This window comes from Gossypium hirsutum, chromosome D04 (genome assembly GCF_007990345.1).
Source record: "Gossypium hirsutum isolate 1008001.06 chromosome D04, Gossypium_hirsutum_v2.1, whole genome shotgun sequence".
NCBI classification, from domain to species: Eukaryota; Viridiplantae; Streptophyta; class Magnoliopsida; order Malvales; family Malvaceae; genus Gossypium; species Gossypium hirsutum.
In genome coordinates this window covers 15,288,586-15,305,753 of record NC_053440.1, presented here as the reverse complement: position 1 = coordinate 15,305,753, position 17,168 = coordinate 15,288,586, and the positions used below count along the sequence as shown (strand labels likewise).

General features: G+C 33.9%; 2 protein-coding genes across 7 annotated transcripts; both read left to right on the top strand.

Moving 5' to 3' along the window:
* Positions 1-3,131: 3,131 nt before the first annotated feature.
* On the top strand, positions 3,132-5,774 carry LOC107948501 (probable inactive shikimate kinase like 1, chloroplastic). Of its 2 annotated transcripts, none has more exons than XM_016883082.2 (10): positions 3,132-3,432; positions 3,828-3,865; positions 4,137-4,191; positions 4,293-4,365; positions 4,458-4,545; positions 4,727-4,809; positions 4,912-5,038; positions 5,158-5,236; positions 5,322-5,386; positions 5,489-5,774. In XM_016883082.2, the coding sequence occupies exons 1-10, from the start codon at positions 3,246-3,248 to the stop codon at positions 5,555-5,557; spliced, it is 864 nt and encodes a 287-aa protein (XP_016738571.1). In that variant the 5' UTR covers positions 3,132-3,245; the 3' UTR covers positions 5,558-5,774. The 2 variants fall into 2 exon arrangements, with proteins under 2 accessions (XP_016738571.1, XP_016738563.1); XM_016883074.2 differs by having other exon boundaries at positions 3,172-3,432; positions 3,825-3,865.
* A 2,285-nt stretch (positions 5,775-8,059) lies between these two features.
* LOC107948511 (uncharacterized) lies at positions 8,060-14,650 on the top strand. Of its 5 annotated transcripts, none has more exons than XM_041092035.1 (6): positions 8,060-8,160; positions 9,268-10,989; positions 11,106-11,357; positions 11,763-11,843; positions 13,802-14,320; positions 14,428-14,650. In XM_041092035.1, the coding sequence occupies exons 2-6, from the start codon at positions 9,697-9,699 to the stop codon at positions 14,482-14,484; spliced, it is 2,202 nt and encodes a 733-aa protein (XP_040947969.1). In that variant the 5' UTR covers positions 8,060-8,160; positions 9,268-9,696; the 3' UTR covers positions 14,485-14,650. The 5 variants fall into 5 exon arrangements, with proteins under 5 accessions (XP_040947969.1, XP_016738583.1, XP_016738590.1 ...); XM_016883094.2 differs by lacking the exon at positions 8,060-8,160 and adding an exon at positions 8,225-8,535; XM_016883101.2 differs by lacking the exon at positions 8,060-8,160 and adding an exon at positions 8,225-8,956.
* The last annotated feature ends 2,518 nt before the right edge of the window (positions 14,651-17,168 follow it).

Here is a 17,168-nt window from a genome sequence, read left to right as displayed (position 1 = left end):
GCTCAATTCTTTATTTTTAATTACAAAATAATGAAATTTAATTACTTCTTAAATTGTTATAAAATTAAATATATTTAATTTCTTTTACAAAAAAAATACATTTGATTTCGGTTGAAATTAATATTTAATTTAGTGATATAATAACTTTGAGATAATTCATTAAATTAATTTTATGAAAAATTAATTGGTTATTACTAAATAGAAGGTTGTAATAAAAAAAAATTTGATCAGAATGTCACCTCGACACTACTTTGACGCCAGTGCCACCATGGAAATGTTGATATGATGCCCCGGATCATGGGATTGGAGGGCTCGACTTATGGCTCAATTTACACCTCCACCGCTACCATCGACGGAGTGACATGCTTAGGATTTTATGTGTGTTGGCTTTGTATTTTCTCTCTTTTGGAATGTTACCTAGCTCTATCATTTTCCTTTGCTTTCTATATTGTTTTACTCAGTCTGCATCTAATGATATTGAATTATAATTTTTGTATAGCATACTCTTATTTTCATAAAAACTGCTACCTTTTATATACCAAAAAGGATAGAAGAATGTTAAAAATTTGTAAATATATAACCTTGTGCAATTGGTAATTAAATTGTTTTTCACCTGGCATCCTAGTTACAATTTTTACCTTCTATAGCCAAATTATTTTAAATCAAATTTTCAAACAGTGTTTCAAATGGGAAAGTAACACTTGAAAATAATATTTTATATAGGGGAGCCTTTAAAGCCATTTTTTCAGGTTTTGTTATATAAAAAATGGTGCAAAAATTAAATCAATAAATATTTTCTAAGTGTTAGAAAAACTCATAACTAAATTTCTAAAATGCCTTTTAAAAATGTTTTTAAGTTTTTCTTTTTCATTCATTTTTAATGTTAAGTATCAATATCCAGACATAAAATATTGGTAATTAACCCTAAACCCAAACTAGATTCATCAAAACATTGCAACCTAGTAGCCACATTATAAACTAAAAAGGTTTGATATCAATACCTTTTCTTGGGGCATCGATATTTGCTCTTAAAGTATTGGTCCTTAGACTTTTATAATGATTATTTTTATGCAAGGTATTGATACCTTCTTTAAAAATATCAATAGCCTTTCTTTTCAGGATACCTTAAACGCGTATTTTTAATACTTCCAATAATTAAAAGTTTCCTCTAACAAATTCAAACAACTACAAATAAAAAGTGAGTCAAAATAAAATCTCGTATCACTCCAAAAAGCCAAACAAGACCAGAAAATTCATTAAATTCTTATCTTTATCTTGTACATAGTCTTGTACAGATATATGGATTTGGAATGTCGAAAGACATAGTGCTCAGGAACTCAACTCTTCCATCATTACGAGGATTGTTGTTGTTCAACCTCCAATCTCGAGAGTTGGGAATGATATTTGTGTATGGTGATGGTCAATTGAAGTAGAATTTATTTATAGTAGAGGCATATCAAATTCTAAGCAGACAGTTGGGATATACGATATGTCGTAACTCACATTATTCACTCTTTTTTTTTTTATAGTAGAGGCATATTAAATTAGAATTGTTTTGATATCAATTATATCATTCTGGTCTTAAATCAGTATTAGTTAGTTTTAAATTTCATAAATTTTGATATATTTTAATTGTTTCAATTTATTTTGAATAGTACCAATTTGTATCGATGTGTACCAATTGATTACAGTTAATACAAAATTTTAATATTTTAATCAAATTTTCAAAATTTTTTTATCTTAACTATTTTCTATAATTATATTTAAAAATAGAATACAATCGTTTAATTAAGTTATTAAACTTAATAAATAATCTGAAAATTTATATTTACATATAAATATATTTATACGTATGAAATTAAGGCTTATTTGTATATATGTACTGTGAAGAATATTTTAAAAAATATTTATAAATTCGAAAATATATAGTAAAACTTATCAATATCGACATGTACAAGCATCAAAACAAAAACAATACATCTATCGGTACAGTATTAACTCCCTCCATAGTTTATTTGAGTTTGGAGTAATATTATTGATATTAACTAACTCGGTAGTTTAACGTGTCACGTCAACTTAATATTGCACCGTTAGTAGCTTATTAATTAAAACATTACAAGCCAGTAACATTAGTGAGAATTTCCTAACAAATTAAAGCTCAATAACTAAAACGTAATTTAAACCATACATAAATAACTATTTTCATAGTTTAACCTTATAAATATTTAATAAAAGGGTAAATTACCTAATTAGTTATTTAACTTTTATCGTCTTTCTATTTTGGTCACCGAACTATGAAAATTTTCAATTTGATCTCTAAACTACTCGAATTTTTTTTAGTCACTGTGTCATTAAGTATGAGATTGAATGACGCGTCCATTATAAACTACATGATGGTCACTCAATAATGAGAATTTCTACATTTTATGAACTTGGTCTTAATTAAAAAAAAACAATAAATTTAGCCTTAAATATTTACAAAAGTTGTCAATTTAATCTTAATTATTAGCCTTTTCTCTCTCTCTCAATATATTCTTTTATGCTCTTAGCTGGTATTATTTAGCGCATGTAAACTTAAAAGTTTCTAGTTTTCTATGCTAGGAAGATCATAAGTTATCGATAAAGTGTTTTTTTAACAATTTAAATTAAACAATAAAGTTTTTAGTTTTTGACACTAGAATGATCATAAGTCGTCATAAAGCTTTTATTTTATATATTTTTAATCAGTGGTTCTCGATTCGAAAAAGCTCAAATTTTACTAGTGTTAAATAAAATATTATTACAAAGTTTTCTAGCACCAAATACTAGTAAGAATGTTTAAGGCTATATTTATTGATTTTTTTAAGAATTAGAATTAAATTGATATAACTTATAAATATTGAGTGGTAAAATTTGTAATTAGACCAATAAAAAAAAGGCCACAACAAACTTTTGTTATCAATTAACAACATGGTGATTAAAAAAATCTAATTTCGAAAAATTTATTGACTAAATCGAAAATTTTTTATAGTTAAGTAACCAAAATAGAAGCGCTCCCATAATTAAGTCATCATTCATGTAGTTTATAATTGCCACATCATCCGACAGTTGCAGACTTAACAACAGGCAAAAAGTTCAGTGACTAATTAGTTAGTTTACCCTTAAAAATTATTTTTATTTTAAATTAAAAAAGGAAAATCATTAGGAGTCTACGTGAATGGATAAAGCTCTAAAAAACGGCAGAGCAGATAACTGAACTTCCTTCCATGGAGATGACAACTATTCTTCACTCTTCTCTCACTAATCCCCCATTCACCGCTCATCTCTCTCCTTCTAAATTCCCCCGATCTTTCTCCACCCCATTCCGCCTCCGCACTTCTCTATCCTTTTCTCCCTCTCTTCCTCCAAAATCTTTCCCCACCAACTGCTCTGTCTCTGATGACACAACTTCCTGTGAGTTCAATCCTCTCTATTAAGAAAATTTGTCTTTTCACTATACCTTTTAGTAACCCATTTCCATAAATTGTCTTGGTTTTGAAATTTTATTGTCTTTCGGTAGCTTTTGTTAAGTTTATAGAACTATTGCTGGATGGAATTGTTTTTGTTATGCGAGATTGCATATGAATAGTTGAGCTTTGTGTGATGCAATTCGAGCTAGATTTTGGGTTAATTTCAATTTGGATACTTTGTTTACTAATTTTTAATTGGGTTCTTATTCATTTGCCGTTATATACGTGAGATTCTATATGAATAGTTGCCTTTTGGTAATGAAATGGAATTAGATTTCCATACTTTGTTGGTCGTCACTCTTTTGTTTTTTTGTTTTTGGCTGTCTTGTGTTTCAGCAGCTAATGTCGCTACTGTCGATCTCTCCATCGCTTTGAAGGTCAGGTTTCACTTATTTAAAGAAATACAGGGAAAGTAATTTAAAGAAAGTAGCCATTCGTCTTTCACTTACACTTCACTTTGAACGAAATTGAGTTGGAACTTGGATAAAACTAAAAGCCAACTCCTTTCAAGGAAAAAAAGACATGTATGAATGGCACCAAATTAGTAGCACACGTTCAAAGCTTGGATTTTAAAAAAAAAATATAAATATAGTATGATAATTTTCTTGTGGTTTGAAGTTCTCACTTTAACTGTTCAGTCTAATTCAGAAGAAAGCAACGGATGTATCTGCTGATCTGAGAGGAACTTCTATATTTCTTGTGGGTAAGCATCTTCTTCTCCATGCGGAGAATGAGTTTGAACTCCTTAATCAATTACCATATGGTCCTAATACATGTTTGGTGATTATTTATTTGAAATAAAAGGGATGAACAACTCCGTTAAATCCAGTTTGGGGATGTTGCTAGCAGATTTGTTTCGATATTATTACTTTGACAGGTTTGGTATTTTCATGTCACTGAGTCTTAGGAATAGCTTTTATTGTTCAAGATATACTGGCTTAGCTTGTTTCTGTGTTCTTCTATCTATAGTGATGCTTTGGTCTCAGAAGCTGCTGGGGGTGAATCTGCCGCCATATCCTTAAAGGAGAGTGATGAGAAGGGATTCAGGGAGTCTGAGGTGTTTTTATTTATTTTACTTCTTTGGCATTACTGTATGTTGATTAACAATGCTAATTTGTCATTTAATAAGAACGGTACATAATTTTTAAATCTACTGAGTCTTTCTTTAGGACAATTCCCAAGAGCATCGAGTAATACATAAATTGTCATGCTTATAGTCGGTCTAAATATTGTTGCAGACTGAAGTATTGAAGCAGTTATCATCAATGGGTAGATTAGTAGTTTGTGCTGGGGATGGTGCAGTTCAAAATTCAACAAATTTGTATGGTGATGTTTGCCCAGTTGAATCAGTTGTCTCTCTCAGTTTGTATTAGCTCTCTGTCTCTCTCACTGTTATAACCAACTTTATCTTGCTTATAAATAGGGCACTCCTAAGGCATGGCATCTCGATATGGATTGATGTGCCCTTGGACATGGTAGCCAAGGGAATAATTGGAAATAAGAGTCTCCTTTTGTCATCAGAAATAGCTATCTCTGGATCTTATTCAGAGGTATTGCTGTTGATTTCACTTTTAATTGCATGACCACCTTCCCATTCTTTCTCGCGATTGTTCTTAAAAGAGTCTGCTCTTCATCTTGGTGATATTTGACAATTCTTAATTTATGATAGGTTTTGTCACAGCTAATGGCTCTTTATGAAGACATGAGAAGAGGATATGCCACTGCTGATGCAACTGTTTCGCTGCAAAGTACATCCACATGAATTTTGTTTCTTGTTACGAGAATAAACCATATATTGTTGGTTTTAACTTCAAATTGCTTCTTCTTAAGCAGAAGTAGCATATCAGCTAGGTTACGAGGACATGGATGCAGTGACAACAGAAGACATTACTATGGAGGTGGAGAAGCATAGTTCCAAAACTTGTCTCCCCTTCATTTGGAATTAATAAATAGGAAATTTCTGTAGGTACAAATAAAGGAATTCTCTATGATATTTTCAGGTTCTCAAGGAAATAGAGAGACTTACAAAAGTGAAAAAGATGATGGAGGCTGCAGCTAGACCGTTTTAGCCAACATGGAATAGGTGTAGCCCTTGCTGATATTGCTGCTGTATTCTTCTTTGGTTTGGTACTCTTCATATATACTTTTTATCTTGTTTAAAGTAGTTTAGAAGACGCAAAGTGATCTATTCACTTTACCACACTTTTCAATATGATAGATGTATCTGAATTCTGAACATTGCAGCAAGATTGAGTAATTAAAAGGTGAAATGCATGTTTTGCATTAGCGAGCTACCTCTTGATTGAAGCTAATCTTTGGAAGAGAGATGGAAAAAGATGTTTTAAGAAGTCAAAATGATGGTCATAAACATAATGCCTTTTGCAAGTGTTGATGGGCATGCATTAGTACCATTAGCATTAAATTAGACTTCCACAGTTCCTAACTGTTACCAAATAATGGGTACCTACCTGTGCCATAAATGTCTACATATGCTTCTTTTTAAATGTCTTTTCTCTTTACCCCTTTTCTCACTATCTATCCTTTTCATTTCTAGTGAGATGATAAATTTATAAGAAAGTAATGAATTGAGTAATGAAGCTTTAGGTAGGTTTACACCATGTGAGAATGCCTAAAAAGCATCAATTTAGTCTCTCTAAGCACTCAACTATTTGCAGCCTCTTTTTTACTCAACTTTTAATATCTGTTCTTATGATTAGATATATCATGGAGGCTCTGTATTAAGAGTCAGATTGCATTTTGTCCCATCTACTCAAAAAATGGGCAAATTAGTCACTCGCGTTAGATCAAAGAGCAAATTAGTCTTTTCCGTTAAAAAATTTATTTATTTGTACTATTAAAAATTGGCATGGCCTACAAAATAATCAGATAGTGCCATGTGCTGTCCCACGTGTACCTTATGTTAACGTACAAGGACTAGTTTTTAACAATAGAAATGGATGAAATTTTTAACGGAGACTAATTTATTCTTTAATCTAATGTACAGGGGCTAATTTACTATTTTTTGAATATAAGGGGCAAAATGTAATTTGAATGACCACCATGATACTTTTACCTATATTATTAGAGTTAGAAATGGCATATTAGTATTACATGTACTAACTTTAATTTAATAAACAAATGACATACTGTCTCCTCTGCTACAGCCTTTAATCTAAAACTCAGACATTGACGACAGATGTCTGATGTATGTGCCTCTGCACCTTTTATACACAGAATTCTATTGTTTTTTTCTCAGTGCAACGTGGTAATAGTATTTGGTAAAAACCAGAGAAAAAAGATGCATTCATACATTTATACATGCATGCAGACCCAATGTTAGAGGGGAAGACGAAGTAGAGTAGAAGCAGGCATGCTATGGAAATTGAAATGTCAAAGTTGATGATGGAGTTGGGGGTAGGGTTGGGTACCTGGTTGTTGGGTCTTTTGGCTTTCAGTTCATGTTACCATTGCCAACTTGGTTTTTACAACTTTCAACTGGCTTTATGATGAACCTCCCACCCACCTACGCAGCTGAACAATCTTGAATTCAATCTACATATAAAAAAGTACTAATCTCATGTTTGTGCTTCAATATCTAAGCTGTCTGTTATTTTGTCACGAAGAAGTCAAAACTTTACCACAAGTTACAGAAAATTATAAATTGCCAAAGTAACAAAGGAAAGAAAAAAGAAATGGGAAATTCCCAAAAAGACTACGGAAAAGGTTAGAATTTGAGAAAAATGGAAAAACATCCAACTTCAATTTTAATAATATAAAAAAGATGCCAATTCAGACTCTTACTTGTTACGCAGGGATTTATCTTTCCATTTACCATATTTGATTTTAAAATTTAAGTTTAATTGTTAATTATATTAAAATTTTTATATGAAATTCTCGAGAAAAAAATTCTATCGGTATGGCATTTTAAAATAAAGGCAAAATAATATAGTAATAAACTTAAATTTAATAGAAAATTTTTATGAAGATAACAATCTGATTTATATTTTTAAATTAAAAAAAAGAGAATTAAATTCAGAATTAGACCAGTGATTGAACGGCTCAAGCCATCGGCTCTTGAGTTATACCAACTATCACGGACTTAGAATTTTTCCACGCGATCCGTGCGGCCTTAGTTAGTTTCTTTGCTTAAAAACGCCTAAGTCAACCTAACTCACAATGATAACGGATTCAACAGTAAAAACACCTAAGTCAGCCTAATCTTACAACGATAAAGGATTCAACAGACTCAAGGTACCCACGAAGAACAACAAAAGAACGAAGTAAGAACGAATTTTGAAAGATGAACGAACTTTGAAAGATGAACAAAAGCCACAGAAGAGAAAGAACACTTGAGAGAAAAGTTTGGACCACGAGAGTTATTTGTTTCGATCTCTATCTTTCTACGAGTAATAGGTATTGGTATTTATCCAGATTTTGTCCTCTCATTATCAGGTGAGAAGGTGACAAATGTGTTTAGTTGAAATTAAATAAATTATTAAAAAAATAAAGAATATAAAATCCTACTATTCACAAATTAATAGATTTTTCCAAACAGAAACACTCAGTATCCAATTCTGAAAAATAGAAGTAGGGTGAGTAAATTGTAAATGCTTTAACAAAGAGAGGTTAATTTCACGCAAAAATGGCGGCATACGTAAAGAGGAGGGTGAGGGTAATTTCCATTTAACTTTCATTTTCTTTTATATATTTTATTTACTTTTTCATATTTTTGGAATTATAAACAGGGAGAGGGATGAGTGTCTTCCATCATCTCACTCACATTCTCAACATTTCTTCTCTCTCCTTTTCTCTCCCTTCCCCTATAAGACGCAAACGAAGAAAATTTTCACATTTAAGTTCCCTTTTTTTTAAAAATTTATTTTCACCTTTAGAGTTTCAATCTTTGTTAATCATCATAATAATAGAGAATCCAATCTTCCTATTTAGCCTTCCATTTTAATTTGGTAGATATAGCCGTATATATTTATGGGCAGATCATTCAAATGATTTGTTTAGCAGCGTATTTCATCACAACTTTCTTTTACTGGTGCGTCCATTAATCACTTTAATCTGTTCAATGTTTGTGTGTCTTTTGCCTTTTTCTAATTCTTAATTATGCTGATCAAGCTTGGGTTTTGTTCAAAATTAATTAATTATTTCTTTATTTGACTTGGTGAATTCATCTCGCTACGCTGATGGTTTTAACTTAATAAGCCTTGCTTCTGGCCGAGGCTGGTGAATGTGTGCCGTGAAAGCAACCTCTTTTTAGGGTGTACGCTCTTTCTTTTTTTGCCTTTGTATTAGTGTTTTTGATTGTTACAAGGAACAATATAGGCCATCAGGGGCTCTTTTTTGTCTTTCATTTGTTAGTTTTTAATATTTTGGTTGAAAACAAATTCTGGGTTTCCGTTTTCAAGTTCGTTTCTCCTTTGGATCCATGGTTGATTGGAATTTGCCTTGATTTTGAGGTATTTCCATTGCCGTCTTGCTCTTATTCTGGTTTTAAAATATGGTTTTGTTTCTTGTTGATTGAAGGAGCTATTAAAGGAAAAAGTGAATTTGTCTTTATCTCTTAGTACTCATCGGCTTGTATATCTTTTTTTTTATGGAATTCTGTTGTTAAATCGAAGAATTAAGGCTATGGTGGATTAGATTTGGCATTAGATGGAGTCCAACTTGGTCAGCACCATGCTCAATGCTTTTTGAGATGAAATCTGATATATTTTTTTTTCTAATTTCCCCTGGTTCAGCTAATTTCTTTATCGGAAATTTTCCGCAGGCATTCACGGTGATTACTTTTGATAGCAACATGAACTCCCTGTGCTTTGTTGCTTGCTGGTATGGAGGCCAGAAGATCTGTGCTAGTCATTATCGTTGGATAGTTAGTTTGTGTTTGGCTTTCTCAATGGAGGCTTGTAAGCGAATTGCAGCTGAAATGTGGATGCCATTGGTTGATACATAGTACTTCTTGGAACCATTCCATTGCTCATCGGGAACATTGTTAGAAGTAGGAGACATTAGAATTAGGAGAATTGGATTCCATTCACAGTTATAATCTAGATGAATTTGAACAACTAGAACTGATTAGAATATATCGAATTGTGTAAAAGTAATAAAAGCAAACACAAGTGAGAGAGGAAGAGGGTGAATAGCTTGTAAGTTGGCCCCATTTGGATAATTTAGTACAACATTCTCTGCAATTTTAGCAATGGGGTTGCCACAAGTTTCCTCAGATGATAGTGCTGAGGAAGGTGAAGCTGCATCCAGGGCTGCATTCTTGCAAAGCCCACCGCGGTTTGCAGGTAGCAGCGCCTGTGATTTAGATGGAATGCCGGAAGGAAGTTTGGGCCAGACTATTGGGAATTCTTTCTGTCCTTCCCTGGGAGATTTTCAAAGGAAAACTTCTTTGGAGCTTTCAAGGTTTTCAGATGAAACTTTTAAACGTGGTGGGGAAACAAATGCCTCATCGAATGTTCATGGGCTGAAGGTTGGCTCTGCCAGTGTGGTTGGGCCGTATGCAACTCCTAAAAATGCGCAGAAAATCCAAAATGCTGTTTCTAGGATTGTGGGTTTTGAATCACTTGGACCAAGTAAGCTAGTGGAGAGCATTTCTAGTGATCAGGTTCATTCTTCTTCTGTTATTGGTGTCAGAGATAATGAAACGGAATCTGGCGGGTCATTAGTCAGGAAGCGATTGTTGTCGCCATTAAATAGCATGCTTTTCTCTGATCAAATTAACAGTGACCCTTTGGACATTAGCTACAGTAGCAATCAAGGAAACTTATCTCCCTTAGCTGACAAGCATAGGGTTCCTGTTTTACAAGACAATAAAAAAGCAAATATTGGCAGCCAAATGAAATCCACAGCATCATCCTGGTCCTTGCCAAGCTGCTTAGGACATGGAGACATACCATATGAAAAAGATGGAACTGCATCTGTATTTTTCACGGATGGTCCTTTACTGGGAAACAAAGAACCACACCTATCTTGTACTTTTTCGTATTCACCTGGGGTTGATCAATTCCAAGAACCAAGTCTGTTATGGTCCCAGACTGGAGCAATATCTATATCTTCCCAAATGGAAACCTCACCTCCTGTTACTTTATCACCACTTGGTCCAAAGTTCAGTGAAAAGATTACAGCTGCAGGAGGATGGAGGAATCTTAAAAAGGAAATGGATGATTGTTCTTCAACCCTAAAAGATATAGAACAATCAGTTGAAAGGTTTGACTCTGGTAGTATATTTGCCCCTGAAGAAGAGGAGTTTGAAATTACAAGCAGATCATTCGAAGATACTAGTTTTTTGCACAAAGAATTTTCCACTTCTTCTCTTGAAAGTTCTGCTAGATTAAGCTGGCCTCTGTGGCAAGAATCAGCCCCTACATCTCCATATAAGAGATTTATCAAAGGTTTTAGTGGGCATCCTGTTAGGAGGTCCTTGGTTGGTTCATTTGAGGAGTCACTATTGTCTGGAAGGTTCTTTTCTGGAAAACTCAATCAGGTTAGTTGTAAAGTGAGTTTGATTATGGTGTTCCATTCCGAGTTTTTGTAGGAAATTATTTGTCCACAGATGTATGTGTTACTCATTTGTTTGCTACTTATGTCTTGTATGCATAGAGGATTGATGGTTTTCTAGCTGTTCTGAGCATAACTGGAGGGGCCTTCTCTCCACAATCTCAGAAACTTCCGTTTTCTGTAACCAGTGTGGATGGAGATTGTTTTTTACTGTATTATGCATCCATTGATCTTTCAAGGAATTCATCATCAAATAAGTGCCGAGATCAGAAGCAGAAAAGAGGCCTTAGCATTGATGAATCGCAGCCTGTAAGAAGCCGGTTGCGTATTCCTATGAAAGGGCGCATACAATTGGTAAATGCTTCTTACCAGAATCTGGTTGGATTCTTCCGAGTATCTTGATGTTATCAATTAAGCTTTGTTTGAGTTCTATTACATTATACCATCTCTTTAAACTTAAATATGATCATTCCAATCAACAAAAAGCTTTCTACTGATTGGTAGTTTGTGTTTGAGCTTTTGTAGCACGCTTCTATAACCTTTTGTGTCAGGCTTTTGTTCCCCTCTAGTTGTGATTTATATGTGGGACCTTGTTCGGTGCAGGTTGATATCCTATGAGGGAGTTGGCTAACGTAGTGGCCTGCTCTTTGTTTTCTTTTTTCTTAAACTGCAATTAGCTATAGAATCTTTATGAGATCCTCATCCTGTCTAGAATTCTCAGAAATGAATTTCATTTGTTCTTGGTGGATTCATCTGCAGGTTCTTAGCAATCCAGAGAAAACACCTCTTCACACTTTTCTCTGCAACTATGATCTGAGTGACATGCCAGCTGGTACCAAGGTAATATTAATTATAATCTGCACATCTTTTTTGGTTTAGCCATTTGAGACTTTCTTTGCTTTGAATGCTTCACTAGTGATATAAAATCTTTCTTACTATATCTTTGCACTTCAGTAATTATCTTAATTCTAAATATGGTTGACTAAAATGCAAAAGAAAAGACTGAGTTTTGGTTTACTTTTGGTATTAAGTTGCTATAATGGGATGGCTATTTGTTCTCTAGACATATGCTTCCTTTTTCTTTTTTTTTTCTTTTTGCTAAATCGTTGATTTCATTAATGATAAAAGAACTTGGAAGACATTACAAGTGACTGCAACAGGGATCATACCAGAACACTGATAACACAAACAAAAATCTCATCATCCTATAACACCATAGTACTAGATGAACTCACATAAGCCAAAATGAACACCTAGCAGAAAACTGCATCATGCAGAAAACCAATGACTACAAATAGCACCATGCAAAAAGTTTGTAACTCTTATCCACCTTGTTGTCTGTCATATCTTCTTTTAATCTCAAGACATCATCACCTCCCACTGATCTTAAAAGATTTTTGTAGCCTTTTGCTCAACACAGTACACTTCCCAATATTCAATCCCCATAAATCCTATGAGAAATCACCGTATTCATAAGCAACTTTGATTTACTACAGATCTGTTAATTTCACTAAGAAGAGGGCTTCCTCAGCATTCAAGGAGTTGGTTTTAGGCACCATTCCATTCCTAAGCAACCTCAGGGACCACACATGTCAACCCATGAGGTTAACACTATTACGTCATTTAGCTAAAGCATGAGCTTCTTTAACAAAGCACATTTTGAACTACTACCTAACCCAGTCGCATTCCTGCTTAAAATTTCCATAACAGATTCCCCACCTTCAGGATGAACTTATCTCAATGACTCAATTCCCCTTAAGCGTAATACATGCATGATTCTGAACCAGCATCCAACCATAGGAAATCCCAAAAAATCGAGGAAAACTTTTTTTTTTTTTGCTAAACGATGCTTAATTGCCTAAGAGCAAAGATGTGACACACAATCCAGCTCCAAAACCGCAACTCTCATGCTGCCAAATAAACATAATCCTCAGAAATCAATGCACCTAACCAAACAAACCATAAACCCCGAAATCATAAAAATCCCTTGTAGAAATATAATTCTATTTGAGCAGAGAAAGAAATTTCTATCCCATACTAGTGGCTCGCCAGCTTTCCCAGTGGCTGCTGCAAACTCCCAATTAAAACCATCCATTCCCCACAATTGTTTAATAAAAATCTCCATAATGCATTACATTATAGCTTCATGTAAAATTAGCATCCCAACATTCAACTTAGGCATCAGCTCCCTTACCACTAATTGTTTTGAACCCCGTTATAAACCACTATCATTCCAGCAAACAGTCTTCATTATCAAACAACCAACTCAGCCCACCTAATACAACAAGCCACTCCCGAACAGAAACTCAATCCCCAAATGACAAACTCAACACCTACAGACTATTTTAACACTCACAGAGAGCCAACAACACAATCTTCTACACTAAATCAGCATAAAAAAGTACAAACTAGAAAATATAGGTTACCTCTGCTGTTCAGTTTCCTGAATTCTTTGGATCACTTCACCATCATAAAAACTAGCCGCACAGCCCAATCTTTTCCCCAGCTCCCATGTTGAATCACATCCTCATCCATCATTTTCTTTAAGTCTCTAAATCAGAGATAGATTCAATGGCTATTTCCAACTCCTTGCTCACTTTTTCATCCCTATCCTTTGCATTCACATTCTTTCTGCTCACGCTTTCATAATTGGGTGCCATCCAAATGAAAACCAAAGTGTCTCAAATCACTGCGGTTTGGTGTCATTCTTATAATCCTTTGTCTTCATATTTGCACGTGCATTTTAGTTTTATGAAGTTCCTAAGTTTAAGCTCTTGAGCTTGTTCAAATCATTGTAGACATTTGTGCGCCAGAAGATTACTCTAGCGTCTTCTGCTCCAAATTCTGCAGAGCTGAAACCAAGTTTTGACACCAAAGTCCAAGATAAGGTGAGACTAACCTCTCAGGAAAATTCTCCTTTATGCCACAACAGACACGAGAAGGAAAGTAGTGGAATTAAAGGCAGTGAAGGCTTGGAATTACTGGAATCAACACAACCGACTGGTTGCAACAATGACCAGTGCAAGGATTACGCCTGCACAGATGCATGTCAGAAATCTGGCCGGAAAGTTTCCCATGGTTGTGCTAAGGTCAATGAACACACTAATAGTGTTGGTTCACTTCGATATGCTCTTCATCTCAGATTTCTATGCCCTTCTCCCAAAAAAGGTTCCAAGTCATTTCTGAGATGTAAATCTGATCCTGGGTCAGTTCCTCAAAAGACTAGCATTGAAAAGGATGGGGATCGGAGATTCTATTTATACAATGACTTGAGGGTTGTGTTCCCTCAACGCCATTCAGATGCTGATGAGGGCAAGGTAATGCAATCTACCATTTGTTCGTTATATATATACACGTTTAACTCTACTCAGGTGTGTTTATATTATGCCATATGTGTTCTAATAAGGTTGTTGTGTAATGGCAGTTGAACGTGGAATACCATTATCCAGAAGATCCAAGATACTTCGATATCAGCAACTGAATCATCTAATTTACACCCAAAAAGCAAGCTTTCTTTTGCTGACTTTGTACATAAATAGTTACTGTATGTTTCATTTCAGTCATCTCACCTCGAAATGGCACTAACCCTCATCAACCTGTATATACCCTTTATTCTCTAATAATTTGATGGGTTAAACATTGTTGAAGTGGCCTCTTCTTAGCCCTGTTCAAAACTTGGCAAGTTTCCCTTTATCTGAAAAGTTAGAATTAAAAAAATCCCAAGTACCTTAGGTCTTTGAAGAAACAATGCCGCTTAAGCTGATAGGGAAACAAGGCTTATTCTTTCTTATTTAGCCAATTTTTACATCTGAAGGGTTAAGTAAGTGTGTGGGATTCATTGGATATAAGTTGAAAAGGATAAACCAAAAAAGAACCCAATTGGTGCAAACCAACCAGGGGAAACTCCAATATCTTTACAAATTTGGAGAAGGATATAATGTTAATATATAACAATTTTATCATTCTAAACGTGGCTACATTGGTAATTCCTCACGACGTTGATTACAGGTTTTTGCAGGATTTGGTCTCATTGATTATCATTGTTCCAATGTGGAATGTGAAACTTAATTTGTGATTAAATGTGAAATTTACTTGTAAATGGTTGGATAATATGGTGGTATACACCGTGGAAGGTGTAAATGGTTGGGCAATATGGTGGTACATATTGTGGAAGGTGTAAAGAGTCATTATAATAAAGATAATTCACATTCTGTATTGTGTAGAGAGCCACTAGAGATTATGAGTTAATAATGTTGAGGATGTGCTTTAACGAAATGTTGCCAACGTAGGTCGAGTGTGTTCTTTATATGCTTATCCAGGGGGATCGCAAGTAAGGGTTTTGGATTCCTTAGTTGAATGGTATAATTGTTATTTTAGGCTCTCCAAAAGGTAAAACATTAAATTAAGTATTTTAAGTCTTTAATTAGATAAAAAAATTTCAAGTTTTAGCCCTCTAAAAATAAATAATTTAATTTAAGTATTTTTAGCACAATACTTTTAGCTTTGACTCCTCCAAAATTTTATAATTTTTAACTTGGCCTTTTTAAACAAAATTCTTGGCTTCACTCTTGTGCCTACCCTGATGTTGAATAGGACTGTTCAATCGGTTAACCGACTCGAAATACCATTAACCGAATTAACCGACTCTTTAAAACTATTAACCGTTAACCGAACCGAAATTTTTTTAAAAACAAATTAATCGAACTGAAATTTTTGGTTAATTCGATTGGTTTTGTGTTAACTTATAGTAACATATCCTTCAACTCACAAAAGCTCATGAACTTAGGGTAGGCTCTGATTCATTCCAAGAAAAGTCTAAACATTGAATCGATTAAATAAGTAGGAGTGATATGGTAAAAAAATTGAAACTATTAAAATAAAACAATAAATATACCATTTTCAATCTTGTCAAGCTCTTGGATTTGTTCTTCAATCTTTTTGATGTCTTCTTGTGATGATGATTTTCAAATCCAATCTTAAGTACACATAAGAGCTTGTACAATTTTAGGAGTTAAAGAACTCCTATATTGATCAAGCACACGTCCCCCGGTGCTAAATACTGACTCTGAAGCAACCGTAGAAACCGATATAGCTAACACATCTCTGGCCATTTTTGAAAGAGTGGGAAATCTAGGGCTATTCACTTTCCACCACAATAAAATATCAAAATCTTCAACAAAATCCTCATTAGCTCAGCTAGATATTTATCCAATTCAAATGTTTTATCTTCACCACCATTTTCCAACTCATGCTTTTTATACAAAGCTTGCATTTGCCTTTTCATTTTTTGTTGTGGTTCACCGAAAGAAACATGTGTTGACACACTCAATTGGCTACAAGTACTATGAAGTGGAGGCTTATACTAATCAAACAATTCATACAAAGATTCCTTCAATTTTGGCATCATTTCACAAGCTTTTTCAGAACTAGACATTTCACTAAGTGCAAATTCAAGATACTTTAGTTTTTGTCTAGGATCTAAAACACAAGCAACAAACATAAGCAAATTCATATTATCAATATCACCCCAATACTTATCATACTTCTCTTTCATCTTGATGGCCATAACATTGAAATCAACATTACTATTTAACAGAGCATCTCGTAAAAGAATAACAATATCAGAAAGCTCGTCAAAAAAATTATTGGATGTGACATATGAAGTGCCAGATATACGCAAAGTGACTTCATTAAAATATTCCAAGAAATCTCTCAAGTTTCTAACACTAGCCCAATCATCTATACTAAGCCAACACTCTCACATTTCAAGTTCAGCCTTAAATTTTGTATCTTGCTCCTCAAATCTCTCAAAAGTTCTCTCAAAGTTCTGACCAGTGTCTAACATTAAGTAGGTCGAGTTCCACATAGTACAAACATCAAGACACAACATCTTCTTGCACTCTATCTTTTCTACCATAACACACTCCTTAAACTTTTGTAATCTAGCTGGAGATTTGTCTCACATATCTAACAGCCCCCTAACACGCTCAACAGATTTATTCATTTCCTTTAAGCCTTCAAAGACAATCAAATTCACAATGTGTGCCATGCATCTCATATAAAGATATTTACCATTTTGAACTAAACCCCCTCAAGGGTTAAATTTTTTTCTCAAATAACCAATAGCAATATCATTTGAACTTGCATTATCAACAGTAACAGTAA